The sequence below is a fragment of the Entelurus aequoreus genome, linkage group LG19 (assembly GCF_033978785.1).
Source record: "Entelurus aequoreus isolate RoL-2023_Sb linkage group LG19, RoL_Eaeq_v1.1, whole genome shotgun sequence".
Taxonomy (NCBI): domain Eukaryota; kingdom Metazoa; phylum Chordata; class Actinopteri; order Syngnathiformes; family Syngnathidae; genus Entelurus; species Entelurus aequoreus.
The window spans coordinates 24,964,166-24,986,665 of NC_084749.1; the positions used below are offsets into that span (position 1 = coordinate 24,964,166).

A 22,500-nucleotide genomic window follows, 5' to 3' on the forward strand; every position below is an offset into this window, starting at 1 on the left:
GGCGAAAACCGTTTATCAACAACACCCAGAAACGCCGTCGGCTTCGCTGGGCCTGAGCTCATCTAAGATGGGCTGATACAAAGTGGAAAAGTGTTCTGTGGTCTGACGAGTCCACATTTCAAATTGTTTTTGGAAACTGTGGACGTTGTGTCCTCCGGACCAAAGAGGAAAAGAACCATCCGGATTGTTATAGGCGCAAAGTTGAAAAGCCAGCATCTGTGATGGTATGGGGGTGTATTAGCATGTATTAATATGTGTATTAACTTACACATCTGTGAAGGCACCATTAATGCTGAAAGGTACATACAGATTTTGGAGCAACATATGTTGCCACCCAAGAAACGTCTTTTTCATGGACGCCCCTGCTTATTTCAGCAAGACAATGCCAGGCCACATTCTGCACGTGTTACAACAGCGTGGCTTCAAAAATGTGTCTCTTCAGTTCCCAAATGTTTACTGAGTGTTGTTAAAAGGAAAGGCCATGTAACACAGTGGTAACAATGCCCCTGTGCCAAGTTTTTTTGTAATGTGCCATTAAATTCTAAGTTAATGATTATTTGCAACAACAAAAAATAGTTTCTCTTCTGGAACAATAAATATCTTGTCTTTGCAGTCAATTCAATTGAATATAAGTTGACAACGATTTGCAAATCATTGTATTCTGTTTTTATTTACGATCAACACAACGTGCCAACTTCACTGGTTTTGGGTTTTGTATTTATAAAACAATCTTGCCTTCCTATTGACTTCCTCCTGACGGTTCGTGTGGAATGCGTACAATCGGGAACATCGTCGGCGGATTAAATCTACCTGGACTGCCTTGTGGGCATCTGCAATTTTAAATGATGTGCACACATCTGTAGTTTAGACGACAAATTGCCCAAGATTTTGCTGTTATTGGTTGTATTACCCAACTCGGGACACTATTCAAACCTCCAGTCTCATCTGAAAAAGTGCCTGGCTAACTTTTTTGTTTTGCGACAAATTACTGTGAAGAATTAGCTTTGAGTGTGTGCCAAGAAGAGTCCTAGCTGCTTTACAAACAAACTTGCAAAAAAATGGATTTTCCGAAAACTACTTTTGATGGCGGGCTTGGTGCCTGCTAATTATGGCAATGGAGGAGGCAATGAAACAGTAAGTAATAACAGTAGGTTAGAAATGTGGGAATGATTTGCTAGCAATGTTAGCTCAAGTTGTTGTGTAGCTTGCTTAGCCTTCTACTGTAAGACAATAACATCCTACGGCAAAACAAAGAATGATTTTCCTAAAAACATTTTGCTGTGGATCAATGCCTACTGTTTTTGGCAATGGACAAGTAATCCGTTAGTGAATTAGCTCGCAGCGTAGCTGATAGCCTTCAGCCTCTGTTGTTTACAACTCGAAGCAGCTGTGCTGCAGAGTTATTTACATGGTATAGATGATACATGTCTCACATAATAAATGATGGGTAAAATTTTAAAAAAGTCCACTTTCCCTTAAAGTGAATGTTCCTGATGTCAGTTACCCATCATCTTAACACCGGTGTAAGTCTGCTACATGAAAGAACTGCACATTTTAAGTTGTGGCATTTTATTGTGATAGGTTTAGTGTCCGAGTCCATGGTTCTCGCCCGGAAAAGGGTGGAGTGCCATCTCCGGGTTGGGGAGGAGACCCTGCCCCAAGTGGAGGAGTTCAAGTACCTCGGAGTCTTGTTCACGAGTGAGGGAAGAGTGGATCGTGAGGTCGACAGGCGGATCGGTGCGGCGTCTTCAGTAATGCGGACGCTGTATCGATCCGTTGTGGTGAAGAAGGAGCTGAGCCGGAAGGCAAAGCTCTCAATTTACTGGTCGATTTATGTTCCCATCCTCACCTATGGTCATGAGCTTTGGGTAGTGACCGAAAGGACAAGATCACGGGTACGAGCGGCTGAAATTAGTTTCCTCCGCCGGGTGAGATAGGGTGAGAAGCTCTGCCATCCGGGAGGAGCTCAAACTAAAGCCGCTGCTCCTCCACATCGAGAGGAGCCAGATGAGGTGGTTCGGGCATCTGGTCAAGATGCCACCCGAACGCCTCCCTAGGGAGGTGTTTCGGGCACATCCGACCGGTAGGCCACGGGGAAGACCCAGGACACATTGGGAAGACTATGTCTCCCGGCTGGCCTGGGAACGCCTCGGGATCCGCTGGACAAAATTGATGGGGAGAGGGAAGTCTGGGCTTCCCTGCTTATGCTGCTGCCCCCGCGACCCGACCTCGGATAAGCAGAAGAAGATGGATGGATGCTCCAGGATACTAGAACATTTTGGACAATTTCCATGGGATGGCACTTCAAGTTCATATGTGTGTTCATCTTACCTCTTAATTGGTTGGGGTATTTTACAAATGGGTAAGGTGCTCACAAGAGCAGATTTTTTGTTACACATTTTTGTGTTTGGTGTATAAGTTGGCTTGTGTTTGTACTACTGACTGTGGTCTTGTACCTCAACTAAAAGGTTATGGAAACAAAGGTTAAAGGGTTGAGCTACTATTGTGCATAACTAACTTTTCTTGCCTGTTGGTACCGTTTTTTGTGTAATTTGGGATCTGTATAATCTCAGTGGCCTAGTGGTTAGAGTGTCCGCCCTGAGATCGGTAGGTTGGAGTTCAAATCCCAGCCGAGTCATACCAAAGACTATAAAAATGGGACCCGTTTCCTCCCTGCTTGGCACTCAGCATCAAGGGTTCGAGTTGGGGGTTAAATCACCAAAATGATTCCCGGGCGCGGCGCCGCTGCTGCCCACTGCTCCCCAAGGGGATGGGTCAAATGCAGAGGACAAATTTCACCACATCTAGTGTGTGTGTGACAATCATTGGTACTTTAATCTTTAATCTTAAAGTATAAGTCCCAAAAATTTGAAATCAAACCATAGAGTCATGGCGGAGATATTAATAAAACAATATTGCCTTCTTCGGAACCTGCTCCAAACAAGACATTTGGAATTTGAGACTCTAGAGTTGGGTAGGTAAGTCAGCGAATATCTCCAAATATGGTTTACCCGTATAGCTTTGCGCAAGTCCGCCATTGTCATTCAGTTGTAGTTTGAAATTATAGTGAAGTGAATGAATTGACTCATATTATGTTCTACATATGGTGAATGTTTATATTCAACTTGGAGAAAGCGGTTTAAGTAAATAATGGTGGAGCCTAGAGATGTCCGATAATGGCTTTTTTGCCGATATCCGATATTCTGATATTGTCCAACTCTTAATTACCGATATCAACCGATACCGATATATACAGTCGTGGAATAACACATTATTATGCCTAATTGTGTTGTGATGCCCCACTGGATGCATTAAACAATGTAACAAGGTTTTCCAAAGTAAGAGAACAACTTCAACTCAAGTTATGGAAAAAAAAGTGCCAACATGGCATTGCCATATTTATTATTGAAGTCACAAAGTGCATTATTTTTTTTAACATGCCTCAAAACTGCAGCTTGGAATTTGGGACATCTCCCTGAGAGAGCATTAGGAGGTTAAGGGAGGGCGGGGTTGAGGTGGGTGGGGGTGGGGGGTGTATATTGTAGCGTCCCGGAAGAGTTAGTGCTGCAAGGGGTTCTGGGTATTTGTTCTGTTGTGTTACGGTGCGGATGTTCCCCCGAAATGCGTTTGTCATTCTTGTTTGGTGTGGGTTCACAGTGTGGCGCATATTTGTAACAGTGTTAAAGTTGTTTATACGGCTACCCTCAGTGTGACCTGCATGGCTGTTGAGCAAGTATGCATGGCATTCACTTGTGTGTGTGAAAAGCCGTAGATATTATGTGACTGGGCCGGCACGCAAAGGCAGTGGCTTTAAGGTTTATTGGCGCTCTGTACTTCTCCCTACGTCCGTGTACACAGCGGCGTTTTAAAAAGTCATAAATTTTACTTTTTGAAACAGATACCGATAATTTCCGATAGTACATTTTAAAGCATTAATCGGCCAATAATATCGGCAGTCCGATATTATCGGACATCCCTAGTTGAGACCATAACAAATTAAGGAGCCTTAGTTGCACATTTGTATGTGGACTGGATTAACTCTCTCACGAGAAGAGGCAATAAATTCAGACTGCGGAATGCAAAAGTGATAGCTCTATCCTGGAGGAGAGACTCCATGTCTATCTTCACATCAACATTTAAGTTACAACATACAGAGGTTGTTTTCCAGTCACTTACACATGGACATCTCCTTACATGGTCAGGTTGTACTCTCCTGAATTAACACACACCCAGATAGAGAAAGAAGGAATACAAGACTGTGGTTCGGCTCCTCCAGGTTAGGAGGGCCTCATTTGTTTGACTTGACCTCCTCCAGGAACTGCAGTCCTGTATAATGACACTCGCTTGTAATAAAGCAACTTTTTGTTCAGCAAAGCGTCTCCGACGTCTCTTTTGATCCAGCCGCACTGCTGTGTCGCCCTTCTGCCCGGGAGAGAGTGACAAGACTAGAAATACACATCAGTCAGTAGCTGTGTCTCAATTGGGTGGCACATTTGTGGGAGGCTGACGTCACCGCGGTGCACGAAGGCTGTCCCAATTCAAAAAAGCTCCAAGTGTTTTTTGAATCTGTGTCCTTTTTTCCCATTAGCAACAAGTGTGCATCTGTGTACACTTCGCAGCCTTTAATACTACAATATCCTTCGCACATTCAACTCTGAAAATCATTCTCAAGATGGCGCCGCTATGCATAGCGGAAAGAGCGACTTTAAAATGTAAGTTTGGTTTTATTTATTTACTTAAAACACCTAAAAGCAGACAAGCTGGGGTGACAGTAGTGACATATATTTGTGTTAAAATGCAAGACCTCGACTATCGTAATGTTGAGCGACTTCCAGGCCCTTTGCTCCTCTCTTTACCCCAAAGAAGAGCCATATAGCCGACCATTGCAGATGGCTCCATGCCCGGAGCTTTTTTCAACGTTTGGAAAGAAAAAGCTTTCCATCTTTTTATTAACTTTTTTTAGACTGCAAGAAGTTGACGTATTATGTCGGATTAATATTAACAGTGAAGTATTGTAAATGTGTGCATCAATGTACCGATATTAGTTATTGCAGTTTTTTGTGTACATTTGGATATTATTTAAAAATGTTTACTTCTATAAATTATTAATGTGATCTTGTGTTTAACTTTTCGGTTTTTAGTTTTGTTTGTTTTTGCTGCGCAGAACAATCAAGGAGGACATGGAGTTGGACAAGGCAATTTGAAGTACAACAGACCAAAAAGAAAGGACACAAAAAACGAATATACCAATTTATATGATGATTTAAGAACAAAGTATTTTTATAACCTACTGTATTTTTTGGTCTATAAGGCGCACATAAAATCCTTTCATTTTCTCAAAAATCGACGGCATAATTCTGGTTCTGCTTCCCGACATCGAAGCTATTTTATTTGGTACATGGTGTAATAAGTGTGACCAGTAGATGGCAGTCACACATAAGCGAGACGGGTAGACTGCAATATGACGCCAGTAAACAACAGCAAAACTTTAAATGTTCCATTGAGAATAAAGAACATTACACACAGCGCTCAAAAATCTGTCAAAATGTTTTTAATACCACTTTGGTAAGCTATGAAGCCGCACTGCTTGATTGATTGTAGGCGCATTAAACATACGAGTATTATTATGGTGTGTGTATAAGGGACCCCAAAACGGCACCTAGACCCAGACATTATCTGGCGTTTTGTTTCGCAATATTATGCAAAACAAACTTTTCTTGCCTTCTGGTACCTGCTGATCTTTATTTGGGATGTGCATGAGCGTCCGCCATTGTTGATAAGCTTCTTTTTTTTCACTGTCTTCTTATGGGACATTCATCTTCCGCTGTTGCCATTTCTAATATAAAGTAGCGTAAAGTTCTTACTTATATCTGTCAGTAGACTAGCTATCAAAGCGCTAAAAACTGTAGTGGGTTTACATAATTCACGCACGGAACTTTAGTTATTAGAAGGTTCCGGTCAAAAGGTTTTTCACGGGACACATTTCCGGCGTTGATGTTGCATTATTGAGCCACGGAAGAGGAGATGCGGCTCCGTTATTGATTTAAGTAAAGTCTGAATGTCATTAAAACAGTTAGCTCCATCTTTTGACACTTCTTCCACTCCCGTCCTTGCATGCTACACCGCTACAACAAAGATGACGGGGAAAAGACGCTGTCGAAGATGAGCCACGTAAGACCGCCCTCAAAACGGCGCATCCTAAAGAGATGCTCAGAAAGCTACTTGAAGATGATCTGTAAAACATAATCTATGCAACACTTTCACCAAACAACCACCATCACGTTATGTAGACCATGTTTTAAATTTAGAACAAAATCATAATATGACCCCTTTAATGCGCTTTATAATCCGGTGCGCCTTTTGTATGAAAAAAGACCTGATTAGACCCGCTCATCGGCAGTGTGCCTATTAATCCGGTGCGCCCTACGGTCTGAAAAATGCGGTATTAAAATTAATAAACTCATGTGCTAAAACTGCAGTTGTTGTTATTAATTTCCTCTGGCTTCTTTGAAAACAATTATATAATAATAATATTATGATATCCCACCCAATATTTACTATTACTGGCTTAGAAAAAACTACATCAATGTTGAATCACATATTAACAAAGTAACTGCTAAATAGGAATGCTCTATGGATCGACCGCAAGGACTCTTTCTGGGACATCCTCTGGATTGTCTGCGTGTTTTTAAAGGAACATGTCCCACTACAACAACAACAGCCATTCACAAGCATAGAAATAAATTCATCATTAACTAATAATTAGAAATAACAGCTTTAAAATACTTGTCAACACATGACACATCTTCATGACAGCCATCTCTCATAATTGGTTGGCTCTCAACTGCAGGAAAATCAGACGCCAGCTCTTAGCTGTTTCCTCTAAAATAAGATAAAACACCAAAAGAACACAAAAAAAACAATTTGACATTCTTCTCTAAAGTTCGGCATTATTCAACCTTGCCTGAGCAGCAGATATGTTATGTAAATGTAAAGGCGGGGACAAGTGACCAGGAAGTGTCCCGAGGTCTAGACCGTCCCAATTCATATCGTTCCAGCCACTGCTGGAGGACTCTCGCCATGACCCACACTTTAATGACCACTTGGGCTGGGTCCATGGAAGGATGCAGCCCCCGAATTGAGACACAGGTAATGAGTTCCTTATTTTTCTCTATCCTGCTTGTACATGCACATGTATGCTAAATTCCTCAGCTGTTGTCATTTCTGGTAAAAATTAGTGTACTTAGAGTATATCTGTCAGGGGACTGTTTTGTTTATGCGCACATTGATCTGAGTTCATGTGTACAAATCGAGAAAGGAGTTCCAGGGGTTGAGTGTAAAAAGAACTGCCGGAGAAATAAAGACCTTCATCAAGAAGGAACGTTGCAAGTTATTCTTCGGAGATAACTAACACATGGTGTCAGAAGTAAAGCGAGTCAAACCTGGATCATGGCAAAGTTTTATCATCCTGAGAAACTGGACTTTACCCGACCGGAGCATTGGCCGGAATGGCGGCAGTGGTTTCAAAGGTACCGCATAGCGACAAGGCTAAACCTGGAGGACGGGGTTAGCACACTGCTCTATGCACTTGGCAAAGAGGCTAAGCAAGTGTTCAACACTTTTGTGTTTGCGGAGGATGAAGATACTGACGACTATGAGACTGTGTTGGAAAAATTAAACACCTACTTTATTCCTAAAGTGAACGTTATTCACGAGAGGGCTCGTTTTTATCACGAGAGGGCTCGTTTTTATCTCAAGAGTGCAGAAGCACGGTGAATCTACAGGTCTTGCTTTTCATCCTTGGCACTTGGTGGAGGCGGTCACATTTTTGTTCCCTGCTTGGTCTTTTTGTCTTGTCTTGTCTATACTTTTTGGACCCTCTTTCTCTGCACTGTCCTCCAAATCTAAACACCTAACATGGAATTGATTAGCTGGACTCTCAACTCAATTGACACAATCTTTTCGACGAGGAAAAGAGGTTCTGGGGAGTCTTGCTGCCCTGACGGAACAATTGCTGCGAGGTACGTGAGAGACTCCTGGGAGAAATGGAGAATCATGTGCATCTCAGTGCTTTCCGTCGAGGATGTGGAAGACATCTACCTATTTGGAACCGTGATCGCGGGGTATCTGCTGATTGGGCTGGGCATTGCCCTGCTGCATCGTCAAATTTGGAAGACCATGGAAAGCCACTCAAGGAGCCCAAAGGCTGTTCGTCGCAATGGACGGCATGGCTGTGGGATCATCGACTGTGGCGATTTCTGAACTGAATCGTAAGTTGGACCACATCATGGAGAGGCTTATTGAAATGAAAAAATTGAATATGAGAGCCGGCATTGACGATTAGAACAGACAAACCATGGAAATGTCTGATCGGTTGGAAGAACAACAATCCTAATCTATGATTTGACTCCCTCGGATGGCCTTGACGCTGCTCAAGACAGACGAAGGCTGTTCTGAAAACATCCCCCGAGGACACCTCAGTGATGGACGCTCTGACCTTCCTCCCTCCTCAACAACTTGAACTGCCTGCAGAGCGACTCCAGGCCTATAGACACAACAACACTACACCCTGGACAATGGGCATATGCACACAAACACCCCCACCCCAACCCCACGCCTTCACCAGCATGATTCCCCTTAGGGGCGATGGATGGTTGACTAGCGCTTATACAGCAGCAGTCGGCCTCTGTAGCTTCCACTCCCTCCCCTCTGTTGCAAGTTGTGTTGATTAACGTGTTTACGTGTGCTGTTTTTTTTCCCTTGGCCTCAGTCTGGAAACTCTCCCTGGAGTCCAGCCTTTAACTGAATATTTTTTTTCAGGTGCGGCAAGGATCACCTCACACATGCAACCTGTGCAGCCAGAAATGCTCAGCGCAGAAACTGCTACAAGATTGGACACTTCACTGTTGCGTGCCGCTCCACCGGGGTGAACAAGGTAACCACAGTGGGGCAGGAGGCTGACTACAGAGCCAGCCATTTTTTTCCAGGTGAGATCAAAACAAAGTACACCTACATTGCAGACACTAATACACCATGGACTGTTAAACTAACCATCAGAGACACTCCTGTGATCTTCAAAATAGATACGGGCGCTGATACTAGTGTGATATCAGATGTAACAAGCTAAAACACCTGACCCAGTTAGCAAGCGATGACATGGACTTTGACAGTCCAGGGGGAAAACTTGATGGTCTAGGACAGTTCACAGCTTTAACAAAATACAAAGGCCAGCAATACAAGTTCATCATACATGTGGTCAAAACAAACAGCTGCAGCAAACTCTTAGGCCGAGCTGTCGCAGCAGCCAAAAGACTGTTGAAAAGAGTGGATGAAGTCCAAAGTACGTTTGATACAGATGTGGGCGTCTTGAAGATAAAGCCTGTTAAAATATGTCTGCGATATGATGCTGTACAGCACAGCGTGAGCACTGCCAGGAGAGTATCCGCAGCCAACCTCCCCAAAGTTAAAGCTGAACTAGAGAGAATGGTGAAGTGTGGCGTCATTGAGGAAGTAACAGAACCAACGGATTGGTGCGCCCCATTGGTCTCGGTCCCTAAACAAACAGCTGATGTTAAAAGAAACTGAACATGACAGTTAAAAGGGAGAGGTACGTCTTACCCACCATAGATGACATACTGCCACGGCTGGCAAAATCCCGAGTATTCTCCCTGCTAGATGCGGCTAGTGGCTTCTGGCAAATCCCGCTGGAGAAGGAAACGGCCAAGCTGACCACATTCATCACTCCCATGGGCAGGTACTTCTTCAAGCAGCTCCCGTTTGGGATTTCCAGTGCACCGGAGATTTTTCAGAGAGAGATGTCGGTGCTGTTCAGAGCCCAGGAAGGGGTTGAGGTGTACACGGACGATATTCTTGTCCACTGTAGGAATGACAAAGAGCACGAAGAGAGATTCCAGAATGTTCAGCTGCTCCTGGAGAGTGCAGGCTTGAAGCTCAACGACAGAAAGTGCTGTCTGCGCCAAAAGCAGCTGAACTACCTGGGGCACCTCATCGATGAAGTAGGCGTCCGTCCCGACCCCTCAAGAGAAAGTGCCATCACAGAGCTGCAACCGCTAGATGACATGCCAGGCCTCCGTAGGTTCCTGGGTATGGTTCATTATTTTGGGTAGATACCTGCCCCTCTGTCAGATGTGATAAAACCGCTCAACGACCTGCTGAAAACTGACGGGGTATGGACCTGGGACGGCGCTTTTGACAAGGTGAAACAACTAATCTCCACAGCATAAACACTTGCATTCTATGATATAAACAAACCCACAGTAGTAAACGCAGACGCAAGTAGCTTAGTGTGGTATTCAGGGGACTGTTGTGTGTATGCGCGCATTGATCCAAGTTCATGTGTACAAATCGAGAAAAGAGGTCCGGGGGGTGAAAGTGAAAAGTTACTGCTGGTGTGTGAGTTGCAGGAGAAATAAAGAGCGTCGACAAGAAGCAACATTACAAGTTTTTCTTCGGAGATAACTAACACAGACTCGATACGGAAGTGCTAGAAAACTACAACGTTGCTGACGGAGTGGAGGCACAGTCAAAGGGGGCTTGTCCTGGGGGAGGGCTTTGGCACGTAAATAAGATCGCCCACAAAACGGCGCATTCTGAAGAGACGGTAAGCAACTGGCTTGAAGATGGTCTGTAAAACAAAATCTATGCACCACCAGACATGTTATGTAGACCACAAGGAAGTGTTTTAAATGTAGAGAAAAATCATAATACGACCCCTTTAAGGCAAAATCATAAGCAAAAGTGTAGGTTTTCCATATTGACATAATTATGTGTCTATAAAGTGTATCAAATGAAACATGGATTAAGTGTTATAATCCCTGCATGTGAATATGGCTGTATAGGCACAGCGAACCATAACAGCAGGCATTCTAGAATGCACTCAAATTCGACTTCTGCAGCAAGTCAAGTTGCTTTGGTAATTGGATAAGAAGGTGATTTTGAATAAATAAACACATTAAGGAGAGTCTGAGATTATTGCTCTGTTCATTGATTCATTTGAAGACATTGATTTTGGGAGAACAGGGCAAGTGGTGAAAGTTGAAATTAATTGGAAGCAGTAATAGGCCCACTAACATTGATCTAATGAATAGCATGTGTACCTAATAAAGGTAACAATAGTTAAGTGGAGTCTTACTATATTCAACCTTTTGTGTCCAACTACCCTGGGACAATTGCCAACATAGTGCAATTGTAACACTTTTTTTTTTGTTTTTTTGTTTTTAGAAAATACTTACCTCTGTCTTAGTTAAAATACTTAAGTTTGACCTTACAAATAATTGATACAGTGTATCAATTTTCTAAAATCAGTTTTTAAGTCCAGTCTTCCTCCTCAAACTCATCAGAATTGGCAGATTGACTTCAAATAACATGTTCATAAAGAAAAGTGCAAAGTTCACAATCATAAAAAAAATTTAGTTTTTTTTTTTTTTTTTCAAAGATGAAGAAATTTAAAAACTCTACTGAAAAAAGATGCTAATCCAGAAGGGTATCGTCTTTCGGCAGCCTGCCAGTTGTCTGCGACCACCAGAGAGGTGCTTCGCAGAATAAGGGCAGCATGGAGCAGTCGATGGGTGTTCACTCCTGTTCACTGGTATGGGAGGAGAAATACCACCAAGCTCCCACTTCAGTTTATGGCCGATGGAACCTGCAGAAGAAATTAGAGACATATACAGTAACACATTTGTAAAAATTAAATGAATACAAAGTGAGACGTAGAGACATATTGTCAAAGACATCTCCATTCACATGAGACTATAAAATGTGTGCCAGGACAGACCTAGCCTACATTTTAAATTACATATGTTAGTACACTTAAAGGCCTACTGAAACCCACTACTACCAACCACGCAGTCTGATAGTTTATATATCAATGATGAAATCTTAACATTGCAACACATGCCAATACGGCCGGGTTAACTTATAAAGTGCAATTTTAAAATTCCCGCCACACTTCCGGTTGAAAAACTCCTTTGGATATGATTTATGCGCGTGACGTCACAAAAGCAACGGAAGTGGTTGGACCCCATCGGACCCGATAGAAAAGCCTCTTGTTTTCTTCGACAAAATTCCACATTATTCTGGACATCTGTGTTGGTGAATCTTTTGCAATTTGTTTAATGAACAATGGAGACTGCAAAGAAGAACGTTGTAGGTGGGATCGATCGGTGTCTTAGCGGCTAAGTACAATACTGTAATATCTGTGATATTTGCATTAGTGTACTGTCTTTAAGGGTTTGGGGAACGCGCATGCGCGAGTGAGTTGGCGGAGAACTTGTGTGTGTGAGCGTGAGTTTTGGCTAACAGCAGCTCGTGTATGTGTGTGCGTTACTTTTTGAACTACAACCAGTTACCGCTTTTTAATAAAGCGATTGAGCAGCACTTCCTCGTCTGTGTGACTCCTTCTCCACTGCGGGGCATTACAATACTTACAGCAACACAACAAGGACTACTTACTACGCCTAGCCGATGCTTGCCGCCAAACCCACGGATGAAGTCCTTCGTCGTGCCGTTGATCGCTGGAATGCAGGTGAGCACGGCTGTTGATGGGTTTCTATCTTCATTTGAGAACGATGCTACGCGCTAGCTCAGTAGGTAAGTGTGTCACCGATGTATTGTCTTGGAGATAAGTCACTTTAAATGTCCATTTCGCGTGCTCGACTCTCATTTTCAAGAGGATATAGTATCCGAGGTGGTTTAAAATACAAATCCGTGATTCACAATAGAAAAAGGAGAGAGTACATAGTTCTGTGAGGTCTGGTTGCTAAGTTAGCTTCAATGGCGTCGTTAGCACAGCATTGTTAACCTTCGCCAGCCTGGAAATCATTAACCGTGTATTTACATGTCCACGGTTTAATAGTATTGTTGATTTTCTATCTATCCTTCCAGTCAGGGGTTTATTTATTTTGTTTCTATCTTCATTTGAGAACGATGCTATCGCGCTAGCTCAGTAGCTAAGTGTGTCACCGATGTATTGTCTTGGAGATAAAAGTCACTTTAAATGTCCATTTCGCGTGCTCGACTCTCATTTTCAAGAGGACATAGTATCCGAGGTGGTTTAAAATACAAATCCGTGATTCACAATAGAAAAAGGAGAGAGTACATAGTTCTGTGAGGTCTGGTTGCTAAGTTAGCTTCAATGGCGTCGTTAGCACAGCATTGTTAACCTTCGCCAGCCTGGAAAGCATTAACCGTGTATTTACATGTCCACGGTTTAATAGTATTGTTGATTTTCTATCTATCCTTCCAGTCAGGGGTTTATTCATTTTGTTTCTATCTTCATTTGAGAACGATGCTATCGCGCTAGCTCTGTAGCTAAGTGTGTCGCCGATGTATTGTCTTGGAGATAAGTCACTTTAAATGTCCATTTCGCGTGCTCGACTCTCATTTTCAAGAGGATATAGTATCCGAGGTGGTTTAAAATACAAATCCGTGATTCACAATAGAAAAAGGAGAGAGTACATAGTTCTGTGAGGTCTGGTTGCTAAGTTGCTAAGTTAGCTTCAATGGCGTCGTTAGCACAGCATTGTTAACCTTCGCCAGCCTGGAAAGCATTAACCGTGTATTTACATGTCCACGGTTTAATAGTATTGTTGATTTTCTATCTATCCTTCCAGTCAGGGGTTTATTTTTTTTGTTTCTATATGCAGTTAAAGCACGATGCTATCACGTTAGCTCGTAGCTAAAGCATTTCGCCGATGTATTGTCGTGGAGATAAAAGGCACTGAATGTCCATTTCGCGTTCTCGACTCTCATTTTCAAGAGGATATAGTATCCGAGGTGGTTTAAAATACAAATCCGTGATCCACAATATAAAAAGGAGAGTGTGGAATCCAATGAGCCAGCTTGTACCTAAGTTACGGTCAGAGCGAAAAAAGATATGTCCATCACTGCCTCTCAAGTCGTTCACTGTAACGTTCCTCATCTACGAATCTTTCATACTCGCTCAAATTAATGGGGTAATCATCACTTTCTCGGTCCGAATCTCTCTCGCTCCATTGTAAACAATGGGGAATTGTGAGGAATACTAGCTCCTGTGACATCACGCTACTTCCGGTACAGGCAAGGCTTTTTTTTTTATCAGCGAGCAAAAGTTGCGAACTTTATCGTCGATTTTCTCTACTAAATCCTTTCAGCAAAAATATGGCAATATCGCGAAATGATCAAGTATGACACATAGAATGGATCTGCTATTCCCGTTTAAATAAAAAAAAATCATTTCAGTAGGCCTTTAAGTAGGTAGACTTTGACACTCACTAGCCCTCACCCACTACCACTACACCCTCCAAATTAAGTAAAAAGGGGTAGAGCTTTGTAATCTTCCCTAGGAATTGGGACACCACTTGCTACGTCACTTCATAGTTTACGTTCAAGCATGTAAGCGACTACATAGTTACGTTTGCACATACATCCCACCTAGAGTTGTACTACATTATAATGTTTTGGTACCAAAATGTATATTGCTATGTATGTCAATACTTTTTGATACTTTTCAAAATAAAGGGGACCACAAAAAAATGCATTATTGGCTTCATTTTAACAGAACATTTATGATAAAACTTATGATTCTCATTGCACCCAAAGAACAATTTTTAAAGTTTGTAATTAAAATTAAAAGGCACATTAAACACATGGGCTTTTCCTATTGCGCTCAAACAACAGTTTACAATTATTTTGCATATTAGATCAAGCCTGCCACAATCTAGAATTAGGTTAGAATAGAATAGAAAGCTTTATTGACATTGTATTAAATGCTTCATGATGTATGGTTGTCAATATTGAGCTGTGCTTTAAGACATACACTAATTAGTAAACACAGAAAACAAGGCTAAAAGAACACAGACAAGACAAATATAAAGTAAAACAAACATTGTTACAAATAAAACACAAATGAAAAAGTGCGAATTTGTTATGAAATTCAGTCAATTCACATGCATTATTTTACATTACGTGGGCGGTTTGGACTGCTCTAATAATTTTCAACAAGTCAACACGGAAAATCTGTGTTTCGGGAATTCACATTAGGCAGGATACCGCCAGACTGGATCTCTGGCAGTCCCCTGCAACTCCAATCAGTGAAAGGTCATCGTGATTACTCATGCCACTGAAAGAAGCTGGTTGGAGCCAAGACGGTGAGAGTAAGAACTACGCACCCTAACACTCACCCAAATCTACTCCGAGCACAGGCCCATACTCCCCCCCACCTCCTGCTCCCCACCCAGAGGGAGCTCCACAAACCACTTTAAACCCAGATTCCGACCTAACAAAGGTCTTAACTCATTCTCCTTCTATGCCATATCAATATGGAAGGCACTCCCAACAGGTGTAAAAGAAAGTGCATCTCTACCCTCCTTCAAAACCACGCTAAAAGAACACCTCCAGGCAACTACAACCCTAGACTAACACCCTCCCCCCACCACATCCCACCTCCCCGGATCGTAAATAATCAAATGTAAATAATCAAATGTATATACTTGTTCTTATGCTTTCTACTACTCAGTGGCCTAGTGGTTAGAGTGTCCGCCCTGAGATCGGTAGGTAGTGAGTTCATACCGAGTCATACCAAAGACTATAAAAATGGGACCCATTACCTCCCTGCTTGGCACTCAGCATCAAGGGTTGGAATTGGGGGTTAAATCACCAAAAATGATTCCCGGGTACGGCACCGCTGCTGCCCACTGCTCCCCTCATCTCCCAGGGGGTGAACAAGGGGATGGGTCAAATGCAGAGGACAAATGTCACCACACTTAGTGTGTGTGACAATCATTGGTACTTTAACTTTAACTTGTAACTTTCTGAGCTCACTATGTTCACTGCTCGCTGTACATATCCTACCAAGTCAGACCTACACTGTTTCAATGTCCATTCCTCAGATGATATAATTGTTGATGACTGAAGTGCTGATATCAACCAAACCTAACCCCCCTGCCCCAACCACCTCCACATCCCACCCCCCGGATTGTAAATAATGTAAATAATTCAATGTATATACTCTGATGATTAACTTGTGTGATGACTGCATTATGCTGATAGTATATATTTGTACCATGAATTGATTAACGTGGACCCCGAATTAGACAAGTTGAAAAACTTATTCGGGTGTTACCATTTAGTGGTCAATTGTACGGAATATGTACTGTACTGTGCAATCTACTAATAAAAGTCTCAATCAATCAATCAAACCCCCTTTACAAAGCCCTGTGGCGATGGGGAAAAGCGGTGGGTGCGGTCATAGATGTGACTGGAAGCACCTAGCCCAACCCTACAAACAGGCGCCATGGGCATGATGGTCGCTGAGATATTGGACGGAACAGCATGTCTCTTCGGTAGCTCCCCATGCGACTGAGCATGGGGACTTGAAGTGGGTGTGGCATGGATGATTGTTTGGCGCCCAATAAAAGACTTGATGGAGGATTCTTCAAAAGCAAGGCTTCAGTCAGCAGATGTTAAAGCAGCATAAATCTACTGGAGCCTGGGAAAGGCCTAGAAAAGGTGGCCCAAAAATAGCCTGTTCCTCCTCAACCCGGACAGCTTACCGTGGCTGTCGGGTCATCCCTCTCTGCGGTCAAAACACAAACAAAAAGAAGATACTCCTTACAATCGCAACGTGGAATGTTCAAGGAATCCACCCGTCCTCGCAGGAGAGCAGTAATGGTTGCCCACGAGTTGAGGAAATACAACGTGGAGATAGCAGCACTCAGCGGAGCCCGCTTTCATGGCGAGGACTCTCTAACAGAAGTTGGAGAAGGTTACACCTTTTTCTGGAAAGGGCTCCCCCCAGACTCTCGCCGCCTCCATGGGGTAGGCTTTGCTGTGAAGATCAGTCTGCTTAAAAAGTTCCCAGAAACACCAACAGACATCAGCAAAAGGCTGATGACCTGGCGGATTCCCCTCACGAAAGGTTAACAAGCAACTCTCATCAGCGCATACGCACCAACCCCAGATGCTATGAGGACATGAAAGACAGCTTCAACAGTACACTCGACTGCTTCATCCAGAAGACACCACCTCGTGAAAAACTTCTACTAATGGGCAACTTCAATGCTCGTGTGGGATATGACTACAGGCTCTGGAAAGGCGTACTTGACAAACATTGCATCAGCAAGCTGAATGACAATGTTCTCAGAGCACCAACTTGTCGTTACCAATACCATCTTTCAGCAAAAAAACAAACTGAAGACTTCCTGGCAGCATTCAAGATCCAAACACTGGCATTTAATAGATTATATAATCACCAGACAAGCGGACCAGAGAGAGTTCCAGATCACCAGGGCTATGAGAGGGGCAGAATGCTTGACTGACCACAGGTTGATTCGATCAAAAGTCAATCTAAAAACCTGCAGCACCGCAAACAGGCTTCCAGTAAGAAGCTTGACTGTGGTACCCTTAAATTCCTCCCAGCCATTCACCATCTTAGAAGCCGACTTGCAACCAAACTGTACAGCATCCCGGAAGCCCTACCATCGAGAACACAAACTCTACCTGGAACATACTGCGTTCTTCTATCGACCGTGCTGCTGAAGAATCAATGGGATTCACCAAGCAACGTCACCAATACTGGTTTGACGAAAACGCACCTGGCGTTCACAAACTTCTAAAAGAAAAACGCAAGGCACACTCAGTTGCTCTAGCCCAGTGGTTCTCAACCATTTTTCAGTGATGTACCCCCTGTGAACATTTTTTTAATTCAAGTACCCCCTAATCAGAGCAAAGCATTTTTGGTTGAAAAAAAGAGATAAAGAAGTAAAATACAGCACTATGTCATCAGTTTCTGATTTATTAAATTGTATAACAGTGCAAAATATTGCTCATTTGTTGTGGTCTTTCTTGAACTATTTGGAAAAAAAGATATAAAAATAACTAAAAACTTGTTGAAAAATAAACAAGTGATTCAATTATAAATAAAGATTTCTACACATAGAAGTAATCATCAACTTAAAGTGCCCTCTTTGGGGATTGTAATAGAGATCCATCTGGATTCATGAACTTAATTCTAAACATTTCTTAACAAAAAAAGAAATCTTTAACATCAATATTTATGGAACATGTCCACAAAAAAATATAGCTGTCAACACTGAATATTGCATTGTTGCATTTCTTTTCACAGTTATTTTTGACAGACATTTAAAAAAAATCTTACGTACCCCTTGGCATACCTTCAAGTACCCCCAGGGGTACGCGTACTCCCATTTGAGAAACACTGCTCTAGCCAACCCTCAATCAGCAGCCCTCAGGAATAAATTGTCCACTATCAAAGCAGAAGCACAAAGAGCTCTACGGCAGATGGAGAACGATTGGTGACTCAAGAAAGCGGAAGAAATTCAACCTTTTGCAGATGCCAACAACACACACAGCTTCTATGACGCAATCAAAAAGATCTATGGGCCCCAGAGCAGAAACATCGCACCAGTCAGATCTGCAGATGGCACCACCCTCATAAAGGAACAATAACAAATTCTAGAACGTTGGGCAGAGCACTTCAGCACCGTACTAAACCAGAGCAACCCCACAGACCCGACCATCCAGGATGAACTCCCCAGCTTCCCCTCTGTCCCTCAACTTAATGAAGTTCCTAAATGTCATGAAGTTCTGAAAGCAATCAATTGCTTTAAAAACAATAAAAGTGCAGGTTTAGACTCCATCCCAGCTGAAGTGTTAATGTGTGAAGGTTACCCCCTCACTCACTGGCTACATCAGCTCATCTCTGCCATCTGGACAAGACTGGAAAGACGCCACCATTATCACTATATATAAAAAGAAAGGTGATAAATCGTCTTGTGACAACAGCAGATGTGTCTCACTCCTTTCAGTTGCAGGCAAAATCCTGACAAGGATCATGTTCTCCCGCCTGGCTGTGCACATTTCGGAGAACATCTAGGTAGAAACCCAGTGTGGATTCCGTAAGGACTGTAGCACAACGGACATGATTTTCGCCGCCAGGCAAATACAGGAGAAAGCCAGAGAACACAAACAAGACCTATACATGGCTTTTATCGATCTGTCGAAGGCTTTCGACACAGTAGACCGAAAGCTTCTCTGGGGCATACTAAGCCAGTTTGGAGTCCCATCCAAATTCCTCACGATTCTCCAAGAGTTTCATGCTGGCATGCAAGCCAGAGTTCTGATTGGTGTACAACTGTCCGACCCCTTCGATGTCAAGATTGGAGTTATTTTCAAAATATTCATTACCGCAGTCACCATCATTTCCCATATGCATCTGAAGAACACGGATGGAGCCGGCATTAGTTTCCGCCTGGATGGCAACCTATTTAACATCCGGCGCCTCCAGGCAACCACCAAGACTAAGACAGGTTTGTGAAATGCAGTATGCCGATGACTGCACACTAATTGCTCTCACCCCTGACTCCCTTCAGAATGCCCTCAATGTGGTAGATGCCACCTACAGAGCTGTCCGTCTTTAGATCAACATCAAGAAGACAAATTGTCCACCAGCCAAGCTCTGCAAATACTGCAACACCGGTCTTCTACATTGACAATACCCCTCTGGAAACGGTACCACACTTCAAAATACCTCAGCAGTATCTTCTCTGACAGCTGTAATGTTGAAGCAGACATCCAAGCCCGCATCAACCTTGCCTCCGCCGCATTTGGACCGCGGGTCTTTATCAATAAAAACCTAAAGACAGCAACCAAGGCAGCAGTATACCAGGCAGTGTGTGTTTTTTGCTTCGGTTGATGAATAAACAAAGAACTACACGGAGAAGAAGCCGCCATGTACGACTGTTTTGTCTTGTGAATTTTTTGAAGGTATGTAACGTTAATATTATTACATTTGCAAAATGTTATGTTTTAGTATTTTAGTATTATTATTTAGTATTTTAGCCTAACGTTAGCTAGCCTGGCTAACTGGCGAACATTACAAACTAATGTTCCAAACTAAAATGTAATACATTATATAACTTATGCAGAAATTGTGCATTTTTCTCTGGCCCTACTTGAGCGAGTCAGCATCTAAAATGCCTCACTCTGAAGGGCTAGATCAGGGGTGGGCAATTAATTTTTACCGGGGGCCGCATGAGCAACCCGAGCACTGCTGGAGGGCCACATCGACAATATTTCAATTAAATTTTGCTCAATATTATTTTTGATATATACCGTAAGATAAATAATAATAATAATAACTTTCAAGATGGCGGCGCTTCAAGGCGGCAGCTTCTTGCAGGCGCTCTTGGAAGTGTAGACCGATTTGGCAAAAATACCCGTCAATTCAGTCAATTTCATGGCTGGCTCACAGCGTGTTCACTCCGTGATCACTTACGACCGACTTACGATTCTGGATGTGGAGAGATCGGGCCATTTTGGGCTGAAAGATGCGTGTACGGTGGACCTACTCGCTAGCTTGGGAATTCTTCGCGAGCTACATCCAGCAGTGGCCTTTGAAGCAGCGGGGTCCACTACCAGCGGGGACCGTCAACGAAAGAGACGTAAGCGGTGTGCTCGGAAGCAGAAGCGGGGATGTCGGGCGGGGCTAACAACAAAGCTAAAGGCGTTGTTGTTAGCGGGGCTAACGCTAAAGGCTAATCCTCAAAGAAGCGCTAATAAGGAGTCTGTTAAGCTAGAACTAGCCAGTGCCAGGCTGGATAATCCCTGCACACATAGCAATTCTCTTAGAATAATATACAACTCACATAATGTATTTTCTGCGTCAGAGGTGGACATGCATTTTACTGAGGTGGCAAACAATCTAAAAATTCCTGTCATATCAATTCCTAGATATGGTCGAAATTATTTAAAGTGCACTACGCATAATAAACGTAACATTATTAATATTGCTACTACGGATACTTTCAACAAAAACTCCTCAAAACAGCCCACTACCTATAATATGGGCTTTTTAAACATAAGATCATTGTCTTCCAAAGCGTTATTAGTTAATGAAGTCATTAGAGACAACAATCTTGATGTCGTTGGTCTAGCCGAGACCTGGCTCAAACCAGACTAATTTTTTGCGCTGGGTGAGGCGTCTCCTCCTGGCTATACGGGAACGCATATTGCCCGTCCCATTAAAAGGGGTGGGGGTGTTGCACTAATATACAACAAAAATTTTAGCCTTACCTCGGACCTAAATAATAAATATAACTCGTTTGAGGTGCTTACTATGAGGTTTGTCACACCGCTGCCTCTGCACCTGGCTGTCATCTACCGCCCCCCAGGGCCCTATTCGGACTTTATCGATGAATTTTCAGAGTTCGTTGCTGATCTAGTGACGCACGCCGACAATATAATCATAATGGGAGACTTTAACATCCATATGAATACCCCATCGGACCCTCCATGCGTGGCGCTCCAGACTATAATTGATAGCTGTGGTCTTACACAAATAATAAATGAACCCACGCATCGCAACGGTAATATGATAGATCTAGTGCTTGTCAGGGGTGTCACCACCTCCAAAGTTATGATACTCCCGTACACTAAAGTAATGTCCGATCATTACCTTATAAAATTCGAAGTTCTGACTCATTGTCAACAAACTAATAATAATAATAATAACTACTATAGTAGCCACAACATTAATGCTGCCACAACGACGACTCTTACTGACCTACTGCCTTCGGTAATGGCACCATTCCCAAATTATGTGGGCTCTATTGATAACCTCACTAACAACTTTAACGACGCCCTGCGCGACACCATTGATAGTGTAGCACCGCTAAAGCTAAAAAGGGCCCCTAAAAGGCGTACCCCATGGTTTACAGAAGAAACTAAAGCCCAGAAATGATCATGTAGAAAGCTGGAACGCAAATGGCGTGCGACTAAACTTGAGGTTTTCCATCAAGCATGGAGTGATAGTTTAATAACTTATAAACGCATGCTTACCTCAGCTAAAGCTAAATACTACTCAAATCTCATCCACCTCAACAAAAATGATCCTAAATTTTTGTTTAGTACAGTAGCATCGCTAACCCAACAAGGGACTCCTCCCAGTAGCTCCACCCACTCAGCAGATGACTTTATAAATTTCTTTAATAAGAAAATTGAAGTCATTAGAAAAGAGATTAAAGACAATGCATCTCAGCTACAACTGGGTTCTATTAACACAAATACGACTGTATATACGACGGACACTGCCCTCCAAAATAGTTTCTCTCCCTTTGATGAAATAACATTGGAGGAATTGTTAAAATGTGTAAATGGGACAAAACAAACAACATGTTTACTTGAACCAATTCCTGGGAAACTTATCAAGGAGCTTTTTGTATTATTAGGTCCATCAGTGTTAAATATTATAAATGTATCACTTTCCTCTGGCACTGTTCCCCTGGCATTCAAAAAAGCGGTTATTCATCCTCTACTCAAAAGACCTAACCTCGATCCTGACCTCATGGTAAACTACCGGCCGGTGTCCCACCTTCCGTTTATCTCGAAAATCCTCGAAAAAATTGTCGCACAGCAGCTAAATGAACACTTAGCGTCTAACAATCTCTGTGAACCTTTTCAATCCGGTTTCAGGGCAAATCACTC

General features: G+C 42.8%; 1 protein-coding gene across 1 annotated transcript in view; it reads right to left on the reverse strand.

The window, feature by feature from the left end:
- Nucleotides 1-11,409: 11,409 nt before the first annotated feature.
- LOC133634885 (phosphatase and actin regulator 1-like) overlaps nt 11,410-22,500 on the reverse strand; it is a 24,333-nt gene continuing 13,242 nt past the window's right edge. The window contains exon 7 of the mRNA XM_062027538.1: nt 11,410-11,662. Within this exon, the coding sequence (XP_061883522.1) occupies nt 11,647-11,662 (16 nt within the window). The 3' untranslated portion in view covers nt 11,410-11,646. The remainder of the gene's footprint in view (nt 11,663-22,500) is intronic.